At 59.3% G+C, this 26,454-nt stretch overlaps 1 protein-coding gene across 2 annotated transcripts in view; it reads right to left on the reverse strand.

Annotated features, from left to right (window-relative positions):
• The window catches only part of LOC309602873 (hexokinase-2), a 30,813-nt gene extending 11,277 nt beyond the window's left edge, over nucleotides 1-19,536 (reverse strand). Inside the window, exons 1-7 of one of the 2 annotated variants that reach the window (XM_082336972.1) lie at nucleotides 19,441-19,536; nucleotides 9,761-9,923; nucleotides 2,823-2,971; nucleotides 2,318-2,437; nucleotides 799-894; nucleotides 533-632; nucleotides 102-285 (exon numbers count right to left, since the gene is read on the reverse strand). In XM_082336972.1, the coding sequence (XP_082193098.1) occupies nucleotides 102-285; nucleotides 533-632; nucleotides 799-894; nucleotides 2,318-2,437; nucleotides 2,823-2,971; nucleotides 9,761-9,923; nucleotides 19,441-19,503 (875 nt within the window). In that variant the 5' untranslated portion in view covers nucleotides 19,504-19,536. Of the gene's footprint in view, nucleotides 1-101; nucleotides 286-532; nucleotides 633-798; nucleotides 895-2,317; nucleotides 2,438-2,822; nucleotides 2,972-9,760; nucleotides 9,924-12,406; nucleotides 12,615-19,440 lie in introns of those variants that run through there. The other variant, XM_082336973.1, reaches the window with a different exon arrangement.
• Between the last annotated feature and the right edge of the window lie 6,918 nt (nucleotides 19,537-26,454).

The raw sequence follows: 26,454 nt of genomic DNA on the forward strand, positions 1-26,454 counted from the left end.
AACTAGGATGACCTCTTCGGTCCCGCTAACACCAGCGCAACAGGAGGACAGACAATGCCGAGCAAACCCCGAACCTGAGCCGAAGCCAAGAATCTGCTTACAATTGTTTGCCAGGGTTGAGCGAGCCCATGTCTATCTCGCGGTCAAACTCTGTCCGGATGTCGTTGAGCACGCCGTCATCACCGAAGGCCCCCCACTCCATGTTGATGCACATCCGACCTTCGTCCCCTTCCACCAGGTCAATGTGCCTCATCTCCTCCATGTAACAGGCGTTGGTACCGGTACCTGAACCAAGCACAGGGATGTGGTGAGAGAGCATGCTGCCTTTCCCTTATTCCCCATAATCAGTGACAGCCAAATGCACCATAGAAAGCGAAGATGGAAGAAACCAAACACTGGGCAATGCTGGTTTTCTAACATCGCTATCACCTTTCTTTTTCCCCAAAAAGACCCTGAAACCTGCAAGAAACGCGATCTCCTTCTGGAGTTCATAGAGAGATGAACCCCAGTTCTCCCCCTCGCTGCAGCTCACCGACAATGAGGCCAACTTCACAGTTATGATCGTCGTAGCCGCAGGCCATCATGGTCCCAACGGTGTCGTTCACCACGGCCACGATGTCAATGTCAAAGTCCTGAGATGGTGGAGAGGAGAGGTTGAGTCAGCGTGGCCAAAAGAGACCGAAACGTCTCTGCTGTCACGGGGGAGCCAAGGCGCGGAGCCTTACGTATCCTCTCCCGGGGAGCCGCGTGCCCCTGTCCCACCGCCCCCGGAGGTGACAGACCTGCCCAGCCTCTTACCCCTCTTTTCTTGATGGACTTGCGCAGCATCGACACCACATCCTTCCCCTCCACGCTGCTGCATTTGAATCCCTTCGTCCACGTAATGAGGATGCTCTACGGAGAAACAGCAAGAAGGAACGCTCGGGGGACAGACCCACCAAGCCATGTGTCTCCAGGGCTCCCCGCTGCGAGGCAAGGCTGGACGGACACACAGCACCGCAGGTGAGTCCCTCCCTGTTATCGGCTTGCGAGCTGCGCTATCAGCAATGATTTCTGCATCTCCGCGCAGATAAAGTTTATGGACACGAAATAGCATGCGAGTCGCTCGTTGCTCCTGCCAGCAGGAGGGAACGTGATTCCCGTGACTGGGTTTTATGGAGCCCTGGAGCCAAACCTGTTCCCGGGCGTACAGAGAGCTCCTTGACCCAGACCCTGTGGGACGGGGTCTCGCCGTCCCCTGCAGCCGGAGGCACGGGGTGTGTCCCCACCCCGCAGAGCCATCGCAGTCGCCCGGCCGAAGGCTGCGCTGAGCCTTGGGGGAAGGGAAAGGACTCGATTGCATTCAAAATCTCCAACCCTACAGCCCCAGATGCCTTAGCGAGGCAAACGCCTGCCCTGCCTTACAGATGGGGAAACTGAGGCACGGAGAGAAGCAAACCAGACAAGGTCACCTGGGACGGATGCTTCCTCTCCCAGCTTTTTTTTTTTTTTTTTTTTTTTTTTACAGCCCTCACTACTACCACGAGGAAAGCGTTAATCTTCTCCCTTGTTACTTCTGCTGAATCACTCAGGCATGAGAGCGCGACTTGCCCCATCCCTGGTACAAAATGCCGCCGCGTTCCCGCCTGGGGAGGACGTGCTGGATCGCCAGCACGCCATGGAGCCGCCCTCCTTTCCGATCCTGCCCGGGAAGCCGGGTGAGATAAGGGCAAGGAAAGCACCAGCCCCTCCCAAGGGCCAGAGCCCAGCAGAGGCCGTGGGTGGCAGGAGAGGGGCCACGTGCCTCGGCTGGGCTCTGCTGGCCGAGATGTTTAGTCTCCCAGCGAGGTCACCAGCTCCTGGCGGAGAGCCGGCGCAGCTGAGCGGAGCTGACAGCCATCGATTCCCGGCTGCCCGGAGCATGGTGAGCAGCCGGGGCGGGTGACCCCCCTTCTCCCTGCGCTGGCTGCATGACGGGGGATGTGATGCTTGGCACGTCTGGGCTGCCTGTGGCTGCGGGCGGCCGGAGCTGCTCTCCCCGCCGCAGCCGCTCTCCTTGAGCTCTGTCTGCAGAGGTAAAAATGCTGCTTTCCACAGAGGCATCCATGCAGAGTGGAAGCACGGAGCGACCAGCCGTGTTAAACATCACCTCCTAGACCCCTGCAAGCCCCGAGACACATCCTTTGCTCCCAGCAGCACCAGGACCTTGCATGCTACCCACACCCAACGAGCCTAATTAAAAGCACAAGCTGAACTGGTGTGGGACAGCTATTGCCCTCATCCCACTGCATCCCAGGCGCAGCCACAACCCTCACGAGGAGGCGAGACCTTCACCCACCTCATCCAGCTTGGTCTGGTGACACGGGAAGGAGAAGGTGAACCCAAGGGGGAGTTTCTTGTCTTTGATTTTCAGCTTCTCCATGAAGTTGCCCAAGCACTCAGCGATGTGGTCGAAGAGCTGAAAAAAAGGCAAAGAGCCTCACCCCGCTGCCCCGACCGAGACGATGGACCAGAGCAGCGCCTGCATCCCTGCCCGCTCGAGGGACCGGTGGTCTGTCACCCACATGACATCTCCGTGGTCCTCACCCGTCATGGCTACTTGGTGTCAGGAATTAATAGCTCCGGGCAAAGGAAGGCAAGGATCTACCCGGATCCTGCTGGGCAAGGCAGCAATAGGATGCTGCTCCAACGCCATGACGCAGCTCAGGGTCTTGGGGTGATGCCAGCCCTCCCTTCAGGCCGGAGAACTGCCCCAAGAGGGGTGGCTCCCCTCGGTGGGGGAAGCCCTGCAGTCAGGGGGGTGCCAGGAGAGCGGGGATGGGGCGGAGAGGGGCTGAACCCACCTGCACCCCGCTGCCTCGCATGAGTTCCTCGGGGATGGCGTAGATCTGATTCTCCATTTCGACCTTCTGCAGGCCGTTGTCGGACACCTTCACTCTCAGCACGCGGAAATTGGTGCCACCGAGGTCCAGCGCCAAGAAGTCCCCATCCTCTGCGGGAGCCCAGACAAGAACAGCCATTTACCTCGGCAGGTCCCTTTCAGCAGCATCAGCGCCCGCGCAGGACAGCCCTGGAGCAAGCGAGGAAGTAACCAGCCGCCTCACAAATATGAGGGTAAGGTATGATTTTTTTTTTAATATTTTTTCATTATTTCATTCTTTTTTTTTATTTTATCAGAGCTGCGGCCATATTTCCTGCTGCTCCTCTCCACCCCGGCACCCCCACGGCTGACGGGGATCAGAGCAATATCTTTGAGACATATCCTGATGCCCTGGGTAGGGAGCGCAGAGGCGGTGGACGAGGGAGGAGTGTGTCTGCCGGCACGAGGACAGACCCCACCGGCCCCGTCCAGCCCAGCCCGGGCCCAAACGCGCGGAGCTCCCAGGGAAGAGCAGCTCCAGCCTCAGGCGCCATAAGGAAGAAGGCGGCAGACCCGGTCCTGACCCTATTGACGCAGGATGCTGGCGAAAGCTCCTAAATCTCCAGCCCAAGCGGTTCAAACCCTGCTAGCCAGCTGTCGAAACACTAGAGTTTGGCGAAGCATTTGCTATAGGGGAAAAAACCCCTCGTGTTCAGGCTTGGCTGCCTGGCCCAGGACAACCTGCCCTGCCCCAGGAATCCCGTGCACTCCTGGCATGTGGCTTCTGGCCGAAGGCAAGATTGAAAGGTGTAAGCAGGAAAGCGGGGAGGAAAAAAAAAATCCAAAAGACCTTCGGGGCCTCATTGCTGCCTTCCCGGGGCAGACGTGGGAAGCAGAGTTTCTCCCTTTGTGTTGGCCAAGAGGAGCCCCGGGTCCTGCTCCCCGAGACCCAAGGGCTGAGCCCAGCAGGCTTCACCTCCTGTTTGTTTTTTATTGTACCAGGCACCAAGGCAGCTCGCTGAATTTCGGACCAACTGAGACCTGGGATGCGGGAAAAGTGCCAAGCTGGCTGTTTTAAATACCTAGCAGTGTGGGGAGAGGGCTGGGGGAAAGCCCTCTATCAGCACTGTTTGATTTCTGAATGCATTAAATGTGCTGTGCTGGCTCCCCCGGGCAGATTACAGTGCCCGGGGGCCGCATTGTGCCCGCCGAGGCTTTTACAAAGGGGCTACAGTTGAAACAAAAAGTGTGGTTTATTAGTATTCAAATGACACCAGGCCAGCCAGCATCTCCAGTGACTCCAGCTGAAAAGGCAGCTCGCTGTCCAAGCCTGCGGGGTGTCCATCTGTCCTGGCGTCTTTCCTGGAGCTGACCCTCCGAGGACTCGGGGCGAGGGAACTGCGGACGGTGACGGACTCGGAGCCTGGGCTGAGAGCAGCTTTATAAAGTCCCTCTCCTGCTGAAAGGGTCTATTAAAAGCAGTCCTTGCGCTCTGAGGAAATGAGAAGATGAGGAATAAGAGGGGCTCAGAGGTCCTGAGCAGCGATCAACAGCCTTGCCGCTGGGGATGGAGACCGGGGGCAGCACTAGGGGGTCCGTGCATCTCCCCAGGGGGTCAGCACATCACCCCGGGGTGAGGCAGGGCAGATCGGGTCCCAGCTCTCGGTGGCACCAGCCCACGCCAAGCTCCCCTGCACCGGCTGCGGTGCTCTGGCCGCAGTCCCCTCCACTAAGGTTACACCCCGAGATCACCTGGCAGCGGGACGAGGAGATGCCAAGGCAGTTACACCATTATTTTAACAAAAGCTGAAGTTCATCGAGTCCCTACACGGGCTCTGGCCACCCTCGCTTCATCTCTGGAGCAACACACACACCCCCTGCAAGAGCCGTTAACCACGGAGCATGCCAAACCTGGACCCCATCAAAGCTTTGCAACTCATTCCTCCTCGAATAACTCCCTTGGCACAGCTCTGAGCGAGGCAGCGTAGCCAAGAGATGTCCAGTTCAGCGCTTGCAAGGCTGGAGAACGGCACAGGAGCCGGCAGAGCACCAGAGTGCCCGAGCTCATGCGTTGGGGCAGTCAGACCCTGAATATTCATTTCTTCTCCTCGCCTCACGCCCGCGTTGACCCTTTGCAGGGATGAGGTTTAAACCAGTTTGGCAGCTCATTTTGCAGACACTCTGCCAGCCACAGGGCACGCCTTGGCCACGTCTCTTTACAGGGATGCTGAAAATGCACCAGAAAAATGCTCAGCGAAGCTCCTCGCTGTCCTGGTGTCACCGGTAAGCCCACCGCGGGGATTTAGCCTCAGCCACGGACGGGCAGAGCTGGATGCCATGCCTGGCTGGGCACCGCTGGCATCGTGTTCTGCCCCAAACACGGGTCAAGCCGTACTCCTGCTTTCCCGGCCGTCGGCACAGATGCCGTTCTGCTTGCTAGCAGAGTGTGAAAAATACCTCAGGGGGTTGATAAATATGCCAGGGCTAGGGATGCTGGAGCCAAGAGGGTCACAGGTTGCTCAGCGCCCTGGAGATAACACATGGCACCCGGGATGATCCCCAAAACAGGCCAAGGAGCCGTGGACGGGGCTGTCCTCCCATCCTGCCCAGCTCTCCGCACACCCGGCACTTCGGCCAAAATTTCCACCCCTGTGGGGCTGGTGGCCCGCAGGGCCGTATCAAACCAGCTTCCCTTTGCCCTGCCACCCACCACCCCTCGGCATGAAGCTGCAGCAGGACCCAGCTCAACAACGAAAAATCCCCCTCACAAGCTGCTCAACAGCTGCAGGAGAGGTACAAGTGGTTCGAGGGGTGACTGCTGAAGCCAAGGGGTGGATTCCTGGGTGGATCAGCTTTGCAGGAGGAAAAAGGCAGCAAAATCTCCCTTGGAAAATTCCCCGGCTGAAGCAATACGGCTGCATGACGGGCTCCGCCGGCTGATACCACGTCTGGGTCCTCCCTTCGGCGAGGGCTCCTTCGTTATGTGATAAGATAAGAAGCTGCGATGCTGAGCCCACAAACCAAACAGTGAGGGCAAACACGGAGCTCTGATTCAAGGGTCTGTTTAATCTCAGCAAACCACTTAATGGTGGGTGTTTAGGGCCTTTAAAAAATGCCTGCGCTTCCTGGAAGAAAGCACGGGGCAAAGCGGGCAGGGAGCTCTGCTGTCCTTAGAAATACAGCCTTGGCCGGGCTGGGGCCAGGGGACCCGAGCATCGTGTGCGGGACCGTGCCCCAGCATCTCGGAGGTCAGTCACCCCAGACCTCAAACCTCAAGGCTTCCAACCGACTGCAATCCCATTTTGCAGGAATCCTTGGTCGAATCAGCTTAATAAAAAAAATAAGAGGAAGAGAAAAGCTGGAGCGGGTCCAGGCCCTGCCCCCAGGGAGACGCAGGATGAGGTGGGGGTGCAGACCCCGGCATCTCCCCTGCGGCCGCCCTCGCCAGCCCTACCCCGCCTCCCTTCAGCACGCTGAGAGCCTCTGAGCAGATGAGGGAACAGAAAAGCACCGGTGCCCACATCAACACCGAATTAGCGCTGGAGAGCAGCAAAGCTTATGATGTACTGGGCATGAAATACCAGGTTTGCAGCAACAAAGGATCCGGGATTAACCTGGTGGCTTGTTCTGGACAGAATCGGGTCCAGCAAAGAGCAACGCACACCGACCACAGCGAGAGTCGCCCGGCAGCAATTCCCCAACGCGATTCCTTGCTGGGGAGTGCAGTAAATCGCCAGGTGAGGGGCTCTGGGCATGAAAATGGCATTTTCTTTAAAGCCTTTCAAGGCCATGGGCCATGCGAGCTGGTTTTCTTGCAGAAGCGGTTGGTTCTCGGCAGGAACGGAGCCCAGCGGCCAAGGGAAGGGTGCTGCAGAGAACCGTTCTTTGAATTCCCAGGGATTTGACCACCAAAGTCCTGCAGCATCCTCCTGAACACCCCAGGCCGGGGATATCAGCTGCCGGGGCTTAACAGAGGATGCACCAGAAGATCCTTGTGTCAACGTTAGCATGGAGGAGGAAACACGGTGACACCGGCAAAGCCTGGAAAAACCAGGAAAGGAGCAGGAGGGAAGGTGGTGTTTGCACTACGCAAGGAGAGCCCTGGCTCAGAGTCACCGGGGCTCCAAGGAGAAGCCTATTTGGGGTCTGTTTTCCCCCACCAGCCTGCGGTAGGATGCCCACCGCCTCGCTGCAAGCACGGCACAGCCGGCGTTTTGGTGGGTGCTGGAGCCGAGCAAAACAAGAAAAGTTGCTTTTAGGAGAGATCCTGCCTCAGAAGCAGAAATCCCCCCCTTATCATGCTGCACCAGGACCAGCAAAGCCTCCAAAGCGCAGAGGAGGGTGGAGCAGTCGGGAGCCCGGTCTGTGTTTTGCCTTCAACCCGCAGATGTGACCTTGCATTTCTATAAGCACCTCTCATCCGCCTGGATCCCGGGGAGCTGCCGGCTGCGCATTAGACGGGGCGTAATCCGAAAGCAGAGACAAGTCAGGCTGTAGCAAGGAGGGGTAGGAAGGGCAGGGATGCTCGGGAGGAGGAAGGAGCGGAGCCCCGGAGCTGGCGTGGCACCCCATCTTTTGGGTGGGAGGCAGCTGCTGACACCCAAAGCAGGTGGGAGCAGGACTTCGTGCCCAACCGAAGCCAGACTTGCCCAGAAGCTTAAAAAAAAAAATCAGTGGAAGAAGGAAAGACGCACCCCTGGAGTTTGAGCTCCCCCCGAGCTGTTGTCACACCATCTCTTTGCAAAGTGACGTGCCAGGGGGGCTGGCAGCGAGCCCCTTGGGCTGGCCTCGGCTCACCCCCACGGCCACAACAGGCCACCTTCCAGTCCCCCCTCCGAAACCCAACAGCAGAGACGCTGATGCCGCTCACGGCCTGGATCCAGCTGGAGCCATACAGGGAATCCCAGGCTCTTGGCTCCCCGGGACTTGCTCGAAAACCTCCTGCTTTCCAGTCGCTGGGCAGCTGCGGCCCCGTGACTGCCCCAGCATCCCTTTTGCGTAACATTTTCCATGCTGCCGTGCCGCTTTTCCCCACGTGCTGAGCTTGCTTTGGGCGAGAAATGCCAGCTGGGACACTGGAGAAGCTGCAGATCGGGAGGATGCAGTGAAGGAAGCCAGGGCTCGCTCTCGCCAGGGCAAGGAGAGGGATTGCACCTTCTCCCCAACACGGGTCAGGGTGCCGAGAGCTCTGCTCCTGCCTCTTGGGAGCTCTGACACACGCTCCGCCAGCACCTTTGGCTGCAATAGTTCCCGTGCCCAGGGGCGACATTCCAGCTACCCCTGTAATTAAAAATATTCTCAAATATTTAAATAGATTGAAATCTCGATCCCAGGGCAGGCAGCCAGGTCCAGCTTTCGGGTGTACGTGCACCGGGGAGGGCCAAGCACGTGGGGTGCAGCAGGCAGGATGGCTCTGGGTGCAGGGACGCTGCAGTACTTAAAGGGGGCCGATAAGGAAGATGGGGACAGACTTTTTAGTAGGGCCTGTAGCGACAGGACAAGGGGTAATGGTTTTAAACTAAAAGAGGGGAGATTCAGACTAGATACAAGGACATTTATCCTTATATATAAGGACAATATATATAGGACGTATATATCCTTATATATAAGGACATTATCGCCAGCCGGTGGTGCAGACCTTCAGCTCATCCCCCTTGTCCTTGCCTCAAGAGAGCAGCCAGCCAGCAGCGATAGGGGTTTTTTTGGCTCTTTGAGCAGGGCTGCCTCTCGGGTACACCCTATTTAACACCATCACTCAACCGGCAGACTCGCACTGGCTCAGGAGAGGAAACTCCAGTCTGCCCTGTCGCCGCTCGCCAAGGCCAGGTCGCTTGGGACTCCAGCCACAGCATCTCCTGGGACCTGCTCACCTCCAGAAGCCGGGTACGAAAATACAGCGGTGGCAAAAGAGCCGGGGATGGGGAGGGAAGGGCAGATGGGTCTTTCCATCAGCTCCCTTCCCCTTTATCCACCTTTCCTGCTGGCCATCAGCAATCTCTGCCGCCGAGGTTTTGCAAGGACCCCTGTGAAGGTGCTGACGCTGGAGCAACCCCAGCTCTGAGCAGCTTCAGCCAACGGGACCGACCGGCCCAGGGACTTTCCCCGGGCTGCTGCCAGCGCCGATGCAGAGCCAGGGCAGCTCCTGCTGCTCAGGGCTCTCTGTCCCTCCCTGCCCTTCAGCAGCCAGGACCGCTCCACCGGCTTCGAGCACCGGGAGACTCGGCAGGTCGTGGGAGCATCTGCATCCCGCTGCATGCCGGCGGGCAAGGGGTGACGCTGCAGGGACCGCAACAAAGCTCCTTCCCAAAACACCAAGCTAGGAGAGGGAGGCACGAGGAAATTTCCCATACGGATGCTCAAGGAAGCAGTTTTCTGGGTTGAGAGGAGCAAGCTGGAGCCTGAAACAGGGATGTGCCCAGCTGGGAGCGTGCTGCCGGCAGCCTGGCCCCTGCTGGCATGGGAAGCAGGCAGAAAGGCCGTATTGTGAGAAGCCAAGCCTGGAGATCCCCCTTCTCCTCCCGTGGCCCTCGCGGCATTCAGACAGCGGCTGGCATCGCTGCCCGCTTCAGCGCTAATGAAATCTGATGAGCTGGACCCGTGACTGTCTCCGTCCTGCCAGGAAGGGCACGCAAGGGCTGGTTTCTACATTCCCTCCCACCAGCAGGAACTGGGAGCCACAGCAGTCCCAGCACAGAGGAGGGAACGAGACCTGTCCCCACACTAAACCTTGCTCAGCAGAAGCAGGATGGAGCCCCAAGGACCAGGAGTGAAGGTGCCATGGGTGCCATCCCTGTTTTGCCAGCGCCGTGAGGATGGGTGGCCCCAGCCCTCCCTCCTGGCACGTGTCGGCACCTACCGAGACCTCCCCACCGCGCTCTCCCTCTGCTCTGCCGGGAGGGAGCATCTCCCGTCCCACGGTACCTGTCCCATCCGGGGTGGATCTCACGAAGGCGGGCAGCATCTTCACCGAGGCGGTGGGGTTGGTGTCCGCTCCCAGCCCCTTCTCCATCTCCTTCCTGAAACGCTGGGACACCTCCTGGAGGGTGTCCTCCGAGAGCCGCATGTGGTAGAGGTACTTGTCGATCTGAAAGGTGGAGACAAAGCCCAAAAGTCAGCTGGAGGGCTGGGGACACGGGCACAACCCCCGTGACACATTCAGGACAGTGTTCAGCCCCTTCGTGTCCGCTGGGGCTGATGCAAGAAGCAGGAGCAGGTCGTGACCCACCCCGAAGGGCAGGACACGGCTGTGCCAGCACGTTGCCGACACGGCACCGCCGGCAGTGCCGCAATAGCTTATCTCCGGGCACGCCGATAACACCCACCACCGTTCTTGCACCTCTTCCTGAGCATGCGGGGCCGCTCTCCAAAGAGCTCCCCAAACGCCACCCCGCGCCCTCCTCGGCAGCATCCCCTGGCCCAGTCGGGTGCCAATTTGGGAACGCCGAATGCTGAGGAGCTCCCGATGCTCTGCAGCATCTTCTCCGCTCGTTCACCCACAGACACCCAAACAGGTTGCGACAGGAGCAGGACCCAAACTCGACAACCTTCCCTGCCCGGGCCGTGAGTCAGGAGGTCAGTGCCAGAGGTTTTCCAGCTGCGGAGCCCTTCCTACGCCACAGCAGCAACGTGCTTCGACCTTGACCCCCAGGGACTCTTCCTACGTGAAGGGTGCCTGGCAGGAATCCACTGCCCAGTCATTTCTTCGCTGCTGAGATCACCCCTACAAAGGCTTACGGTGCCAAGAGCTGCTCAGCAAACAACGCCGTGTGACACAAGTGGGTGCTGCGGCCAGAAAGGGAAGAAATCCACCCCTCCTGCGCCTGGCAATCGTTTCTACCCTTATGCTGAGGCTATGAAGATGCCCAGCTCCTACAAACGGCATCAGTGTCTCATCTTTCCCTGGAAAGGCATGGAAAAACTCCTCCCCGACCCATCTATTAGCACCGTGCACGTCTCCGCAGCCTGGCCGGAGCAGGGAAGGGAAACGGAGAGGCGGACAGACTGCCAGCTCCCAAACTATGCCCTGTTTCAATTAACTTCACTTAAAATTAATTAAAGGGCAGCTGCAAGCCCTGCGAAGTCAGAGGAAAACTCCACCCAGTTAGCTCACCTGTCTGTAGGCACGTAACATAAGGTCATCAGAAATCAAGCATGAATTTTTTTTTATAGGGCTACGCTATAGGAAATGGGCATTTTGTGGGCGAGTAATAGCCATCCGCCCCAGCGTGACCTCGCTCACGGATGCAGCCGCTCGGACCCTGGGCTGAACAAAACAGCTCTGCTGTGGTTTTGGCCGCCTGCGTTTCAGGCTTGGGATGCTCCAGCTCTGCTGGAAATTTGGCAGCCAAGTCCCCGGTTGCTCTGCTTGCCGCGGCGAGGTCGGAGGATGGAGGGAAGCCCAGCGAGCATGCTCCAGGAGAGATGCTTTATTCCCTGGGGAGCGGCATCCTCGCCGGTGTTCCAGCCTGGAGCTCCACCGGAGTCCCAGCCTGTCCAGTACAACAGCAGCACAGAACCAGCAGCGATGCCCCAGCCATCTGCCAGCCCAGGCCCGTGGCCATTGCTGTTATCAAAACGTTCCCAGGCACGGCGGAGTAAGATGGTCAGCAGTTCAGCACTACAGCAAGCAGCAAAAGCAAAAAGCAGCCACTGACGAGCACTAGACTCTGACATACAGTAAGGCAAGCAAGCCCCGTGGCCAGCACAGGAGCCTGCCGACGAACAGCTGAACAGCAATAACAGCTAGAAATTCGATCTAGCGCATTCCAGTCGAATCTGTCGTTATCTCAAACCCTTCGTGCCCCACACTGGGCGCCAAAAAGGACCGGCGTGGTTTAACCCCAGCCAGCAACGAAGCCCCACACAGCCGCTCGCTCGCTCCCCCCCGGTGGGACAGGGGAGAGAATCGGAAAAGTAAACGTGAGAAAACTCATGGGCTGAGATACGGACAGTTTAACAGGGAAAGCAAAAGCCGTGCACGCAAGCAAAGCAAAGCAAGGAATTCATTCCCTCCTTCCCATGGGCAGGCAGGTGCTCAGCCATCCCCAGGAAAGCAGGGCTCCAGCACGCCTAACGGTGACTTGGGAAGACAAACGCCATCACGCCGAACGTCCCCCCCCTTCCTTCTTCTTCCCCCAGTTTCTGTACTGGGCATGACGCCATAGGGTACGGACTAGCCCTTTGGCCAGTCTGGGCCAGCTGGCCTGGCTCTGCCCCCTCCAGCTCCTTGTGCACGGGCAGAGCATGGGAAGCTGAAAAGTCCTTGGCCGGTGCAAACTCTACTCAACAACCAAAACATCAGGGTGTTATCAACGTTATTCTCCTCCTAAATCCAAACCACAGCACTATACCAGCTACTCAGAAGAAAATTAACTTTATCCCAGCTGAAACCAGGACAGATGGGTGAAACCTCCTCCCGATTTCTCCTGGTGCTTTCAGCTCCTTCCCATTAATGGGAGCGGAGAGCGAGCGCCCGCCAGCTGGGAGGCCAGGCAGGTTTGAGGAAAGGATACGGATACGGAATCCTGGAGGTTTCCCAGTGCCGGCTGTTTACCAGCGCCTCCTTACCATTCCAGCAGCAGGAAGTCAAACGCTCCACTCCTCTTTCTGTTTGCTTTCGCTTGCTGAAAATTGCCACCCACGTACCCAGGCTCGGTTACGGGCGCAGGGAAGGTGGCCGCTGCCCCAGCTCACCTCCACCTTCTCCCTCTTCTTCCAGCTGTAAGAGGGACCCAGGGTCTGGAGCCCACCTCCACCCCAGCCCCAGGGTAGGACACCTCCCATGTAGCTGCCCGCTATCAACCCAGCACAGACGGCCCAGCCCCATTTCTTAGCTGGGAGCTGGACAGATAACGTTACTTTGGCTCACAGCGGCCTTTCACAACCTCCTCGCGAGCCACCGACGTGCCCCTTGGCACGGGGAGGACCTCACCCAGACTCCTTCTCCTCGCCAGCAGCATCTGCCCTGGGGTGTCAGTGATAATTAGAGACAAACCAGGCCGACACGGGGTGCTCTGCCTCCCAGCAGCCTCTCGCCCCCGTGAGACCTTCCTTCACTTGACTCCTTTGGCAGCCTACGGTGGTCGCAGGGTCCTGGCGAGACCATCGTGAGCGGGGATGGGGTCCCACTGAGGTGTCCCCATCCCAGCGGTGGGGCACCACACCAGCAGGGCTCGGGGCAGAGGTTCACCCTTGCACAAACCACAAGCTGCTGGTGTTTCTCTCCCGTCTGCCACCCTGACTTTGCTTGATTTTCCTCCCTGACTCGCAAGATGCTGCTAGGGGAAGATCTCACCCCAGAGAAGCTGGGTGCTTTGGAAGCTCGGATGCACAAGAATGTGCTGTTTGCTCCTCGATTCCCGCCCAAGGCACGGGGCAGCGAAGATGCTGCGTGCACGACCCACCACCCCCAAAATCACAGCACGGGGAAATGACGCGGAGGTTTCGCCTCCTTTCTCCAGGACAGGCACCGCTCAGCACGTTTCCCACGTCCTCCAGGCTCCAACGTACCAGGAATAATCGGCAGCGTGAGAAACAGGGTGACCTTCTTCTAATCTCCAAAGCCCTTTAAAACCTGGATCATCTTCTCCTATGAACGGAGACATCGTCCCACTTGGCAGCTAAGGCAGGTCAGGGCGTCCTGCAGAGCGGCTCAGCGCCTTCCCAAGCGCGACCACCTGGGTGTGCACCTCACCCCCGCCAAGGAAGAGCCACGGCCACCTCCATGCCCAAGGCTCCCCAGCCCCGGGCCCGGCTCGTTACTCCAATTACCCGCCCTGCACCCAAGCGCACCTCAAATTGTAGCAAAGATCTGGTAAGAGAGGGGAATTTAGTCGGCAGCGCCGAAGCATGAGTTTCTTTACAGACAACCAACCTTCTCGGTTCTTTAACCTTCTTTTTTTTTTTTAAGATCATTGCCAATTCCAAATAAATAAAGTCACTAGGTTAGGATCCGGAACGGGGCAATTTAATTTCTGGAAAGGTTCCATCATAAATAATAGTGTTTCCCTGAGGAAATCTAAACTGAATGGAGGAGGAACAGATTTAAGCCGGGAAATGCTGGGCGTGCTCACAGCCCCAGACAGCTGCACACAGGGCAGGACGTTTTATTAAAGAACCGGATCGTTAGAGCCGCTGCGGGTGTAACGAGTCGATGCAATTTTTTTGAACTAAAACCGAGCAAATCCCCACCTCCTAGCTCAGGGCTGTCTCCAAAGGCTCAGCTCATTTCCACGCCAAGCATCCACCACTGGGTGCTGGGGAAGTGCCCAGTGTCGCCCTTCCCAGCTGCAAGGCCACCGTTGGGCAAGATCCAGCCGCCCCAAGGCTGAAAAAACCCTCAAGTTGCCCAATTTTTGCCGCCAGCTGGAAGCTAAGTGAGCTGTGCCATGCTGAGACGAGCTTAAAGTATCCCAAAAGCCAGGTTTGCCTTTGCAATGATGGTAATAACTCGCATTTCCAGTACCAGCACCACAGCTGGATGATGTTCTTTTGCCTGAAGACTTCTCTTAATCCTCCCATCAGGGCTAGACCCTGAGGGGTCACTGCTGCAAATATATTAGCCTGCGAATAATTCATTCCAATTCAATGCCACTACCCACGGAGATAAAAACTAATTCCTCGGTTATATGTTTGCAAGATGGTCCCATCAACGCCGCTGCTTGCAAGAGTGGAAACCCCCTCCCCGACAGATCTATCCCGTATCACCGCCCCCCTCGGCGGGAGGACGCGCGGGCGGCGGCACGGCTCGAGCGATGCGAAGCAGGGAGGATGAAGGCTGCCGGTCCCCTGGCAGTGGTAGCGGGGACCCTTTTCCCCATCACGCGGTGGGGCCGTGGGGCAGGATGGCTGGCGGTGATGGAAATTACAGCACGACGGCGGCTTCCGGCGAAGCGCAACTGCTTCCTGCCGGTAAAGAGCGGCGGGGACGGGGACGGACGCGGGGTGGCTCATTCTCATGCAGTGAGGTTTCGGCCACGTCTTCCCTGGTAATGCTCCCAGGCTCTGGGAAGGGGATGCTTCTCCACTTTCAGTTTCGCTCTGGGTCTCTTTCCAAAGCCACGTGTCTGACAAGAACCGGACTGGGAGTGACTGGTTCCAGTTCCTCCGTATCTGCTTGCTGTAGCTGTCAGCCAGATGTGCATCGGTTCAGCAGTGGTTGGGGACAAAGTGTAATGCTGGGAGAAGTTAGCTGGTTTATGGGCTGGATTCTTTTCCTTTTTGGCAACAGAAAGTGAAATATTTGTTGTGTACGCGAACAAGAGAGATGTTCAAGTTTGGGGAAGGCTTGAGCACTCCTAACCCACAAGTGTGCACAGTCAATCCTCTCTCCAGGGTAATCTCTACCTGAAATTATTTTCTTTAAATTACTTCCCTCCCTATCCCAGTTTTTAACTTAAAACATGCTGCTTTTTTAAAAATCACTGAAGTTTTTCAGAATACCAGCTCTCTCCCTGCTTCTCTCAGAGGGGGATGCTGTGTGAGCACCCGGCCGCCGTGCCCCCATCCTGCCCACATCCGCGGCGGGACGCGACAGATTCAGGGAAACCGCGGAGAAGGAGCGGCAGCGGTTCACTGAGGTCGCAGGGTGAATCCGGGAAAGCATCCAGCACGGAGAGCGTTTTATTTCCTGGCTCGGGACCATAACCTGGCACGCACTTTGCCACTTTTACCGTTGGATCAGGGACGGGCACCGCAGCACGGGACAGACCCTGTGCCACGTCCTCAGCCCTTGCATACCGAAAGCCATGCCCGTGTCACCGTGCCGTTACCCAGCCTGGGCTGACTCAGTGCGGGGAACCGGCTCGTCCCCTTCCCCGACCTCCCCGCCTTTGGTGGCACAGGACTGATGCTGGGCTGCACCCACCCTCCTCCAGCCCTGACCCCGGCAGCACCCACGTCCTTGGCTGCTATTGAGGGCTCCACGCTGAATTAAACCCCACGTGCCCTCCCCGCCGCAGCCAAGCCTCTGATGACACACGCCTGGAGTCATCTTGAACCCAGTGAGTCAGATGGTTTCCTGCTCAGCCGGTTCCTCCCCATCCTCGCCCCCCCGGAACAGCAGCTGAACCCCGCGCCGGAGGTGGAGTGAGGCACATGGCGAAGAAATCATGCTGCAGAACATCAGCGGCGGCCGGGGACCCGTCCTCGGGTGACCCAGCTGCTCCATAGCCCCATGAAAAGCCCAATTTAACCAGGAAAACGTTCTGGTTTCCAGCTCAGGAGTCGGAGATGTCAAACTGCTCCCGGCTCCCACCGGCCCTGAGCAGCCCCAGTCGGCCTCTGAGACGCCTCCCTGCCCACGTGTCCGCTTTCTCTCCCATTTTAAACCCAGGAGGTCTCCAGGGCAGATACAAGAGGCAGCATCCCCCTCAGATGCTGCGGGATCGGAAAGCCTCGCTGACGCCGAAACTCCCACCTTGGATGCTGGGAGCATCCCACCGCCGCTGGGGAAACTGAGGCTGCGCCCTGCCCGGGCTGCCCACGGTAGCTCACATGAGAAGCCGAGGAGCGAGGGGACACGCGATGGCTCCCCGGAGGCAGCGGGGATGGGAAGGGCCATCCTGCCGCTGACCTTGACAGGTTTAAGAGAAGCTATTGAGTTGGTTTCCAGGAATTTGCAATCAGGCACACCCACCGCAGAGGAGCCGGCGAGAGGCAGCCAGGGAGGAATCAGCCAGATAAAACTAATTCCCCCAGCAAAGGAAAAACAAAAAAAACCAAAGGAAAACCTGCCCCTGCCTGGGAACGGCCGCATATATAGGAAAATGAACTCCATCTCCAGTTTTTCCTTCTTTTGAAGGAGTGATGGGGCAGAAGAGCCGCCAGCCCGGTTCTTTAGCTCGCTCGCCTCCCGCTCCTCCCGTCGCACGAGGAGGCCGAGGACTGGGGACCAGGAAAGCCAGAGCTGGCACGTCTGAAGGGAACGTGGTTCAGCCGCGGCAAACTTTCAAGCCAGGATGTCAAAGGACGCTGCTGAGGGTTAATTAGAGTTTGCACAATCCCTTGGGGGTTAGATAAGTCAGTGCTGCAGCCCACTTCCCAGCAGGGCAGAGCGAAGGGCAGGAGGAGTTTGGGGACATAGGTGACACCCCCCCAGGGGGGCAGGGGAGCCGGTAAAGCTGCCCCGTGTCAAGAACGGGAAGAAAAAAAAATCCTATTTTGGGGGCTATTTTCAAGGCCCTGATGTGGATACAAACCACAGCTGCTGGAAAGGGCACTTTCTTCCCACAGCCGAGCCCCTTTTCTGCCCGATCCAAAGCAAGAAGACGCACGACTCGCACACGCCTCAGGCTACCGCCCCAAAATCTTTTCCCAAATATAGTCTCAAATCCTGGGTAAAGCCTTTGGGTTTGACAAAAAACCAAATCACAGCTTTCCAAGCATTTCAGCCCCTACATCTCCCTGTGCTGGGGATTCCCCCCACCTCCTTGCCGGGGAAGATTTATAAGCCAGGAATCATTTTTGCACCTGTGGTAGAAGCATCCAGCTCGGAACCCCAGCCGCTTCCCCCCTTCTCCCCCCTGCCCTGCAGCGAAGCCGAGCTCCGTGCTCTCGCCGGAGGCTGCGCCGACCCCGGCTTTGCCTTACCGGCGGGATTCACAGGCATTTGTTTAAAAATAACCCAGAGAAATCCAGCTGTGGAGGCGGCTCTGTGGGGCTGGGAGGGCAGAGCCATCTCCCACCGCAGCCAGAGCCCCAGCCAGCGGATCCTGGAGAATTTTTTTTTCCCCCACATCTCAGCAACCCATTTTATTTGGGCTCGGCGCCAGGAGGAAAACGAAGCCGGTTCCCGAGGCTTCGCACACCCTTTTCCCAATGGGTAATGAAGCCAAATTCCTTAAACCAAGACCTTTCCACTCCATTATTTCCAGCTCTCGATAAGGAACTCGTAAGCAGCCCGGAGCCCGAGAGGCAGAAGTCGGGCTGCGCCGCTGGCCTATTTCTGCCGTCGGGTTACACAACCCCTTCCCGTGGATTTGGCTGTTGCACAACCCCGGGACACTTGTGAGCGGAGGGAGATGCAGGGCCCGCGTTTCCTTACAGATCGCTTTGCGATGGGAAGTTATTTCTATGCACTTTGTTTGGTTTTTTTTTTTAATGTTCTCTCTTGTTTTACTTCCTATTTAATGCAGGCAAAAGGCCAACGTGGCAAGTTTTGTTTCTCCATCGGCGTCCCTGGCGTTAGGCGATGGAGCGAGCCGGGGCTCTTTGCAGCCCCGCATTTTGCATTTTGCTTTTTCTTTTTGAGGGGGGCATTTGCAGATGCCACCCGCCCCACGCCCGGGCACTGTAACCCCAGGAATAGGAGCTGCTGCACGACCTCAGGACTCGGAGGCGAAACCGTCTCTGACGTATCCTTAGATGCCCCAAACGCCGGGAAAGAGCCGGAGCCTTCAGCGCAGTCTCCCAGCCAGCGTTTTTTCCCCGGAATCATTTATTTCACACTGGCTGTCTAGCGCCAAGCGCTGCCCTGGCCGAACAAAGGCCGGCTGCTTCCCACCAGCCGCAGGAGAGCAGAAACCCTTGCACTTTTCAAGGTCCTGACCTCGTGAATTACCGGTGACAAACGCTCCGCGCATCCCGGCGGGACGCTCCGACCGGCGTCCGCGGTCCCGGAGCGGGCTCCGGTCCTCCGGGACCCGGCACTGCGGGAGGGGGCGGCACGAAGATGCTCTGCCGCGGCAGGCGGCGCGGGGGCCGGGGGCAGGGCTGGGGACCGGGAGCCCCGGGGCCTCCGGCCGGGAGCAGCGCCCTCCGGCCGCCGTGCCCGGGCGGAGCGGCGGCGGAGGGCACGGCCGCAGCCGGGGCCCCGCTCCCCCGGGGTCCCGCCGAGGGGCCGAAGGTGCCGGCTCCGGGGGATGCTTCGCGCCCGCGGATGCTGCGCGCCGGCGGGAGGAAGCGGCGACACGTGCGCGGGGCGGCCCCGGCTCCCGCGGGGGCGGCCGGGGTCAGCGGACACACAGACACGCGGACGCACAGACACACACGGCCCCCCCTTCCTCCGCCTGCTCCTGCTCCGCGCCGCCGGCCCGCGGGGGGCGCCCGGCCCGGCGGGGTCCGCAGCCGCCCGCCGCGGCACGTACCGCACGGCGGCCCGCCGCGGCAGCGCAGGGGCCCGCGGGCGGCAGCGGCGCCTCCCGCCCGCCCCCTCCCTCCCCTCCCCGCCCCCCGTTTCCCCTTTTTGCCTGCCTTTCTCCCTCCTTTTTCCTTTTTTTCCTTTTTTCCTTTTTTCTTTTCTTTTACTTTTCCCCTTCTCTCTTATTTTTTCTTTTTCAGTTTTTCCTTTTTTCTTTTTTCCTTTTTTCTTTTTTTTTTCACTTTTTCCCTCCTCTCCTTTTTTTCCTTTTTTCCTTTTTATCTTTTTCTTTTTTCCTTTTCCCCTCTTTTTTCTTTTTCCTTCCTTTTCCTTTTTTCTTTTTCTTTCCTTTTTCTTTTTTCTTTCCTTTTTTTCTTTTCCCTTTCTCTCCCTTTTCCTCCTTCTTTTTCCTTTTCCCTTTTTTCTTTTTACTCCCCCCCCCTCCTTCTTTTCCCCTTATCCCCCCCCGATTCTCCTCGCCGGCCCCTTTGTCCCGCGCATCTCGCCGGCTCCCTCCCCTCACCTTCTGCGCCTGGTCATGGTTGAGCTCGGTGAAGAAGTACGCCAGCAGGTGGGAGGCGATCATCTTGCGCGGCGGGGTGCGGAGCGGTGCGGAGCGGAGCGGTGCGGAGCGGAGGCGGCCCCGGAGCAGCGCGCGCCGGTACTCGCCGCGCGACAATGTGGCTCATTGAGGAGGTTCCCCCCGGCCCACGAGTGACGCGGCGCCGCGGAGGCTTCTCATTGGTTGAGCCGCGAGGGTGTGTGCCCGGCGCGGGGGGCGGGCGCGCGCCGCTAGGGGGCACCCGGGGGAGGGAGGGGGTGAATGGGGGGACTGGGGGGGACTGGGAGGGACTGGGGCGGCGTGCTGGGAGGGGGGTGAAGGGATCTCGGGTGGGCGCTGGGGGGAGCGGGGTGGGTGAACTGGGGGGGCTGTGGGCGCGCTGGGGGGGATGTGGTGCATTGGGGGGGTACTGGGATGGTACTGGGGTGAACTGGTGTGGGGTGCTGGGGGGGGGTGGGCAGGATCTCAGGTGGGCACTGGGGGGGTGCGGGGGTGATGAGTGTGGGTGAACTGGGAGGGGCTGTGGGTGCACTGGGTGGGGGGGTGTGGTATATTAGGGGGGTACTGGGAGGGTACTGGCATGAACTGGTGTGGGGTGCTGGGGGGGGTGGGCAGGCTCTCGGGTGGGCACTGAGGGGGTGCAAGGGGCATGAGCGTGGGCGAGCTGGGGGGGCTGTGGGAGCACTGGGGCAGGTGTGGTACCTTGGGGGGGTACTGGGGGGATACTGGGGTGAACTGGTGTGGGGTGCCGGGTGAGGGTGTGGGCAAGATCTCGGGTGGGCACTGGGAGGGTGCAGGGGAGATGAGTGTGGGTGAACTGGGAGGGGCTGTGGGTGCACTGGGGGGGTGGTATATTAGGGGGGTACTGGGAGGGTACTGGGGTGAACTGGTGTGGAGTCCTGAGGGGGGGGAGAAGAGGATCTCGGGTGGGCATTGAAGAGTGCAAGGGGGATGAGTGTGGGTGAACTGGGGGGGCTGTGGGTGCACTGGGGGGGCTGTGGGTGCACGGGGGGAGTGTGTGCATGCATTGGGGGTGTACTGGGGGAGTGCACGTGAACTGGGGGGGTGCGCGTGGGGGAGCGCACAGGGGGTGCTGGGTTGCACTGGAGGGGATGCGTGCACTGCTGTCTGTGCGTGCACACCAGCACATGTGCACCCCGGGGGGGCACACAGCAGCATGCGTGTGCGTGCGTGTGTGTGTGCATGCAGCCCGGCTCACACGCGTCGGCATGTGTCCGTGCACGCACCCGTCGTGGTGATCAGCGTCTGCGTGTGCCCCGGTGCGCGCCTGCAGATGCACGGGTGTGCACGCACCCTGCGTGTGCGTGTGCGCGCGTGTGTGCGTGCGCGCACCATCACATGCGCGGTAACGTGCGCATCCGTGTGCACCCGTCAGTGCGCATCCATCAGCCCGCAGCCCGTGGCGGTTGCTGCGCCGGCACGCGGTGCGCGGGGAAGGGCCGAGGGGTGCTCGGCGCACCCCGAAGCTTCGGGCCCCCGCGGCCCGCGTTGTCCCAGGGAGGGGCCGGGATCTGCCGCCACCACCCCTCCGTTCTCCGCTCCCCCATCCCCGCTCCCATCTCCTGGCTCCACCTGGGAACCGAAGGGCCGAAGCGGTGGAGGACCCGCGGCCGGGCGCTGCGAGGAGCCCTACGAGGGCCGTGGCACGTCCTACGCCCGCCTGGCCCTCCAGAACCGCTCGGGCTGCCCGGCTCCCGGCTCCCAGAAGAGCCGGTCGCAGCAGCCCTGGGGCAGGAGTTACCCAACCCGTCTGCCTGCTCCCTGCCGCGCTTTCCCAACCAGTTCTGAGCAGCTTCAACTCTTCACGGCTTTACCTTGTAATATTTCTTTCTAAGTGGTCATTTACATCATTTTTCCAAAGAATTGAAACTCCATTTCAAAGGAAAGAGAGAGGGGGAGAAGCAACCAAAACAGAGCCAGCGAAAGGCAGCCAAGACAACCCCGCTGCCAGACTCCTTCTCCTGGGCGATCCAGTCCTGCCGGACCCTGCCTGTCCAGCCCGAGTCTGTCCAGGGTTTCGGTTAAAGCCCGGTATCGGCAGCTGATGCTTTTTAATCTTTTTCGGTACGCCTGCACTTCAATTCACTCTCTCATCCAGCTTTTTTTTGCTAAATACGCAAACTCTCAGTGGTTAAGATGAAATTAAAGCAGCGTTTAGCCTAAAAATAGCCGGGCACATCTGTCCACCTTCCCCATCTGCCGCCTGCCCGGCTGGATAAAGCAAGCGACTGTATGTGCAGAATGAGGCGTCTGTCTCGTCCTTCTGTCCCGCTCGGGAGCTCAGTTCACCTCTGCCAAATCGGTTTATTCAGGGAGGCGTATTCCCCAAGACTCAATTTATTTGCCGGATAACACCCTCGTCGAGCAAAGGCAGGAGGAGCGGGTCTCCGCTCAATGCGTTCCTCTAAATAGCGCTTGCTTTTCAAGTGATTTTTTTATTTAAAATTAGTTTTTCTAACACGTTTCATAATTCCTTTCACGTAATAAACCTCAAAATCTAAATCTTTTCAAGCTGTCCCTCCCAGCTGCTTCCTGGCTTCGTATGGGCTTGTAATAATCTATCGGCATTTAATGCCGCGTTCCTTAGCAAAAGGAAATGGGCTGATTGCAGGGATTGGAGTTACAACCGGCTCTAATTTCTCTAATGCGATTCTTTAAAGGCGAATGACTGCAGCGATGACGATGTCGGAGCTTGAAAGGAAGGGCCGTGCCCAGCGGCCGGAGCAGGGATGGAGCATCCCGGAGTCCTGGGACCAGCTCTGGATGCAAGCGGGGCCAACCTGCCCCGTGGCAGGGGGAAAGCCCCCCGGACCGCTGCCGCCCCAGGGGACTGGGGACCCCCAAGAGAGAGCGTTGCAAACCTGGCAGGGTAATAGCCCCCTTTCATACGGGGGAAACCGAAGCACGGATCAGGATGGGGACAGAGGAATTGGGAACCAGACCTGGTGCATCCGATTTTTCGAGGCCGCTGCGCGGCACGGAGCAGCCAGGATGATCTCGGAGCTGGTTCCGCTCCAGGAGAGGCATTAATTCATCTTAGATCACCTGCCCCGTGATTCATCCCTCCATCGGTGCTCTACATAGTTTCCAACAACGTTTCATTTGACACACATACACACATCCCAAATGAACCCATCGGCAGCAGAATGACACCGGTGACCATTTATTTACCCTGCCTGGCCACCCAGCACACCGGAAACCTTGAACTCGGCCGGACCCAGCCCTTGCGCGGGGCTGGGAATAGAAAACCGGTCCGAGAACTTTTCTTTCTTCGGCAGCCGTGGGAGGGAGCGCGTGACCTTGGGGCTGAGCTGGGCGAAGCAGCCTTTCCCCGGCTCTGCAGCGAGGGATGAGGTTCGCCGGTCCCAAACCACTCCGCAAAGGTGGAAGGAGAGGGGAGGATTGTGCCGTCTGTGCTGGGGGGCTGGTGGGAAGCCGTCTGTCCATCCGTCTGTCCTACTGCTGCTCCTCTGCGGCTGCTCGTAACCCCGGCGTTGACATCCAACCCACCCACCCTAAAACACCCAGCTGCATCCCAAGGCCACCCTCCCCGAGCAGCCAGCCCTCCCCAAAGTGGCCGGAGGGATTCCCCGTGGGTCAGCTCGCCCCAAGCTTCTGCGGCCCAGCCTTCCCACCCCGCGCCGCCAGGCTAATCCCCGTTACACGGACGGAAAAGGGGAGATTAAATTAGATGTAGCCGCCTAATTTTAGCTTCCTCACGTGTTACAGGCGCCCTGCTCCGGCTCTTCCCTTGCTCTCCTCAAACCCTTCGCTCCCCTCAAAGCCACAGGGCCACCAGCCGGGACAGGAGGAAGCCAGACGGGGTTTGGCCGGGTGGTGGTACCCAGCGGCGTGGGCGAGCGTGTGATGTGCGGGTGGGCACTGGAGGTGGCGGGACCTCTGCTGAGAGGGGACTGGTGGTGATGGTCACCCTCCACTGGTGATGGTCACGCTCTGCTGGTGATGGCCATCCCCAACGTTGGGAGTGCCTCCATCCCTGAGCAGCTTCCCCTGCCTTTTTTTTAGGATTTTTATAGTGGGAGCCTCAGCATCGGCAAATCCAGTTTGCCCCATCCACGCCAAGCTTCTGCTGCTGCCTGTCCCTCTGCCTGCTGCTGAATTACTGTGATCCAAGGTTGACGTTTGCTTTCCGCTGCCTGCCCTGACCTCCCTCGTGGCAGTGCTGGCCATAAGCTCTTGGCTTATCCGGCTGCCAAGGAGTCTGCCAGCTCCGTCAAACACCTCCTGATCCGAGGAGACACCGGCTCCCCCATGGAACCAGCCCGGAGCGCACCAGGATCAGCCCCGCGATGCAATGGGGAGAGGAAACATCTGAGCCCCTTGTGTTTCCATGAGCTGCACCATCCCCAAAGTCCCAGCAAGGTCCCCAAGCCCCAGCGGGGATGTCGGAGCTGGCAGGAGCCCTGAGCGGACGGATTGTGTCCCCAAAAGCTGTCATGGCCAAACTTAGGGAGAGCTGGGGAGGTCCCGGGTCTGGCAAGGGCTGTGCCAGGCACGGCGCAAGCCTGGCACACCTCTGAGGTCAAAAGTCCCAGCCAGGACACAGGATCTTGAGTCACGCCGCCCTGGGATGAATAACCCCCGCGCGTGGCACTTTCTCAATCGCAGCGGAAAGAGGAGGTTTCTCCAGCGTCCCCCAGGTGCTTTCCCAGCCGCCGGCAGCGGCAGAGCTGTGTCACCGCCACGTCCCATGGCGTGGGGCGAGCGCACGTTCCCGGTGCCACCGAGCCAGAGCTGGGGCAAGAGCGGGGCGAGGCTTTTCCCTCTCCTCCGTGGGACTCCCTGTGCTTCCTCCCGGAGCTCTGGATGCGAGCAAGCCCGGGGGATTTGCACCCCGTGCTAAGCCTGTGGGTGCTGCTTCTATTTCTGACCCAAAGGGTTGGGATGCTCAAAAGATCCCGTTTTTTCCCCCGCTACACCGGGGTCCCAGAGCTGGGTCTCAGGGGTCCCATCCCGGAGCGCGCCGGCAGCAGGATAACCCTGCCATCACCCTGAAACACCCCTGTGCCACGGCCGCATCCAGCCCAGGCTCAGTGCAGGGCTGGTCCTCAGGCCCCAGCCGGGAGCACGTGGGAAGTCTCCGGCTCCAGCGGGATGCCGGAGGGAAGGGCCACGGAGGCGGCAGCCTGGCAGCAGCCGGAGGCAAAGCAGCAAGGTGAAGGCTCGGGGGAATCCCAGGGACTGCGCTGGGGTCAAATCCCCAAAGCAACCCCCTTCCAGGGCCTCCGCCTGCGCCGATCCCCGGGATGCAGGAGCAGACCCCTGCTCACCCACCAGCAGCATCTCACCTCTCTCCCCGCAGGGAGGACCGTGCCGCAAAGACCCCGCTCACATATTTTTCCTTTGGTTCACTCCACCAGGCAGCAACACACCCCAAATATTACATCCCGCCTTTCTTCGACATCACTCCGCCTGGCTCGGGGCCAGAGGTTTGGGAAACAGCTCTCCCACACCCTTCCATGAATTATTTCACCGGCATCCATCCCGTGATTCCCTGCTACCCACAGTTACTCCCCTTCCAACGAGCGGCAGCTGGATGAATTGGCCTCGCATCCCTTTGCACCAGAACCATCGTAGCTCCTTAGCCAGGTACAAGGAGCAAAAAAAAACCCAAATCCCAAATCCAGGGAAAAAATCCCCTTACCTGGGTGAAGCCCTTGCCTTCCATCCCGTCCGCCGCGTGCTCAGATGTCATCCTTGGAGCGTCCAAGATGGTTTGCTGGGACTGGAACCTTGTGCCCCACAGCGAGCCGGGACTGGGAGAGCTTTATCATCTCTGATCCCTGCGGAGGAAGGTCCTGTGCATCAGCCCCGAGGTCATTGGCTGGGCACTGCGGAGATAAAGATGGGATTTTAGCGGCACCAGTGTAATCCCGGAGCCGTGGGATGAGCACGACGGAGCTGCTTGGGATGTGATGCTTTGTGCGCGGTGCTGGTGGGTTTGGGCTCCTCCTGTCCCGCACCGTATGCCGTCACCGTCGCCGACACCCCCTGCGGAGCATCCCTCCGTGCCGTGCCCCTTTGGAAGGCAATAAATAGCAGCTGGATCACGGACCAGCCCATGGGTGACCCCCACAATGCTCTGTCCCCATGGGGGGGTGACGTGGCTTGCTTGCCCCCAGCCCGAAATTCTGTGCAGACAGTTTTACTGATGAATCCTCTCTCCTTTTTCCCAGGGAGGAAAAATAAAAAGGGGAAATGGATGCTGGGGTGGGATGGATGTGTTTGCAAGGGGGCATTTGCAGGGGCTGGAAGCTGCAAGCTGTGCCGGGTCTGTGTGGCCCCAATCCTGCTAACGCCCATGGGGACCAGGCATCATGCGTGTGCACGTGTGCGTGTTGCACGTGCGTGTGCACGTGGGGCAGGGACATGCGGCCACCACATGGCTCCTACCCGGCAAAGTGCTTAATCGGGATCTGTGGGCATCTGGCACGGCGGCGGCAGCTCCTCTGCTTATGCAGAGTTTTGGGGGCCCCGGGGCACCCCCAGCAACCCAGACAGGGGGTCAAAGGCGGGGGGAAGAGCTGCTGCGGTGGCCCGGCAGCTCCCCCAGCCCCGGGGCTCCGTGGCTCTGCCCCTGTGTGACCGTGGGCACGCGAGTCCCCTCTCCCTGCTGCTGGAGAGGAGCTGCCGAGCAAAGAGGTTTAAGGTTGAGGCACTTATTGATTCTATCAAACGGAGATTATCTGGCACAGAGGGCCGGGCAGCGCCGGCAGTAAGCGCCGGCGTGGTTATCCGGGACAGGCAAGGCAGAAATTGCCGTCGGGAAGGAGCGGGACGGAGCTGCAGCCCCAGGTTTCCCTGTCGCAGGCAGCTGGGCCGTGACGGGGGCTCGAGAGAAGGGGCAAGGCTTGTTTTTGGGGGAAGCAGGCTCCCCGCCTGGGCTCAGGCACCACCTGGATGTGCTGAAGCTTAAACCCAGTCCTAAATCTT

The sequence above is a fragment of the Platalea leucorodia genome, assembly GCF_965183815.1.
Source record: "Platalea leucorodia genome assembly, chromosome: Z".
NCBI classification, from domain to species: Eukaryota; Metazoa; Chordata; class Aves; order Pelecaniformes; family Threskiornithidae; genus Platalea; species Platalea leucorodia.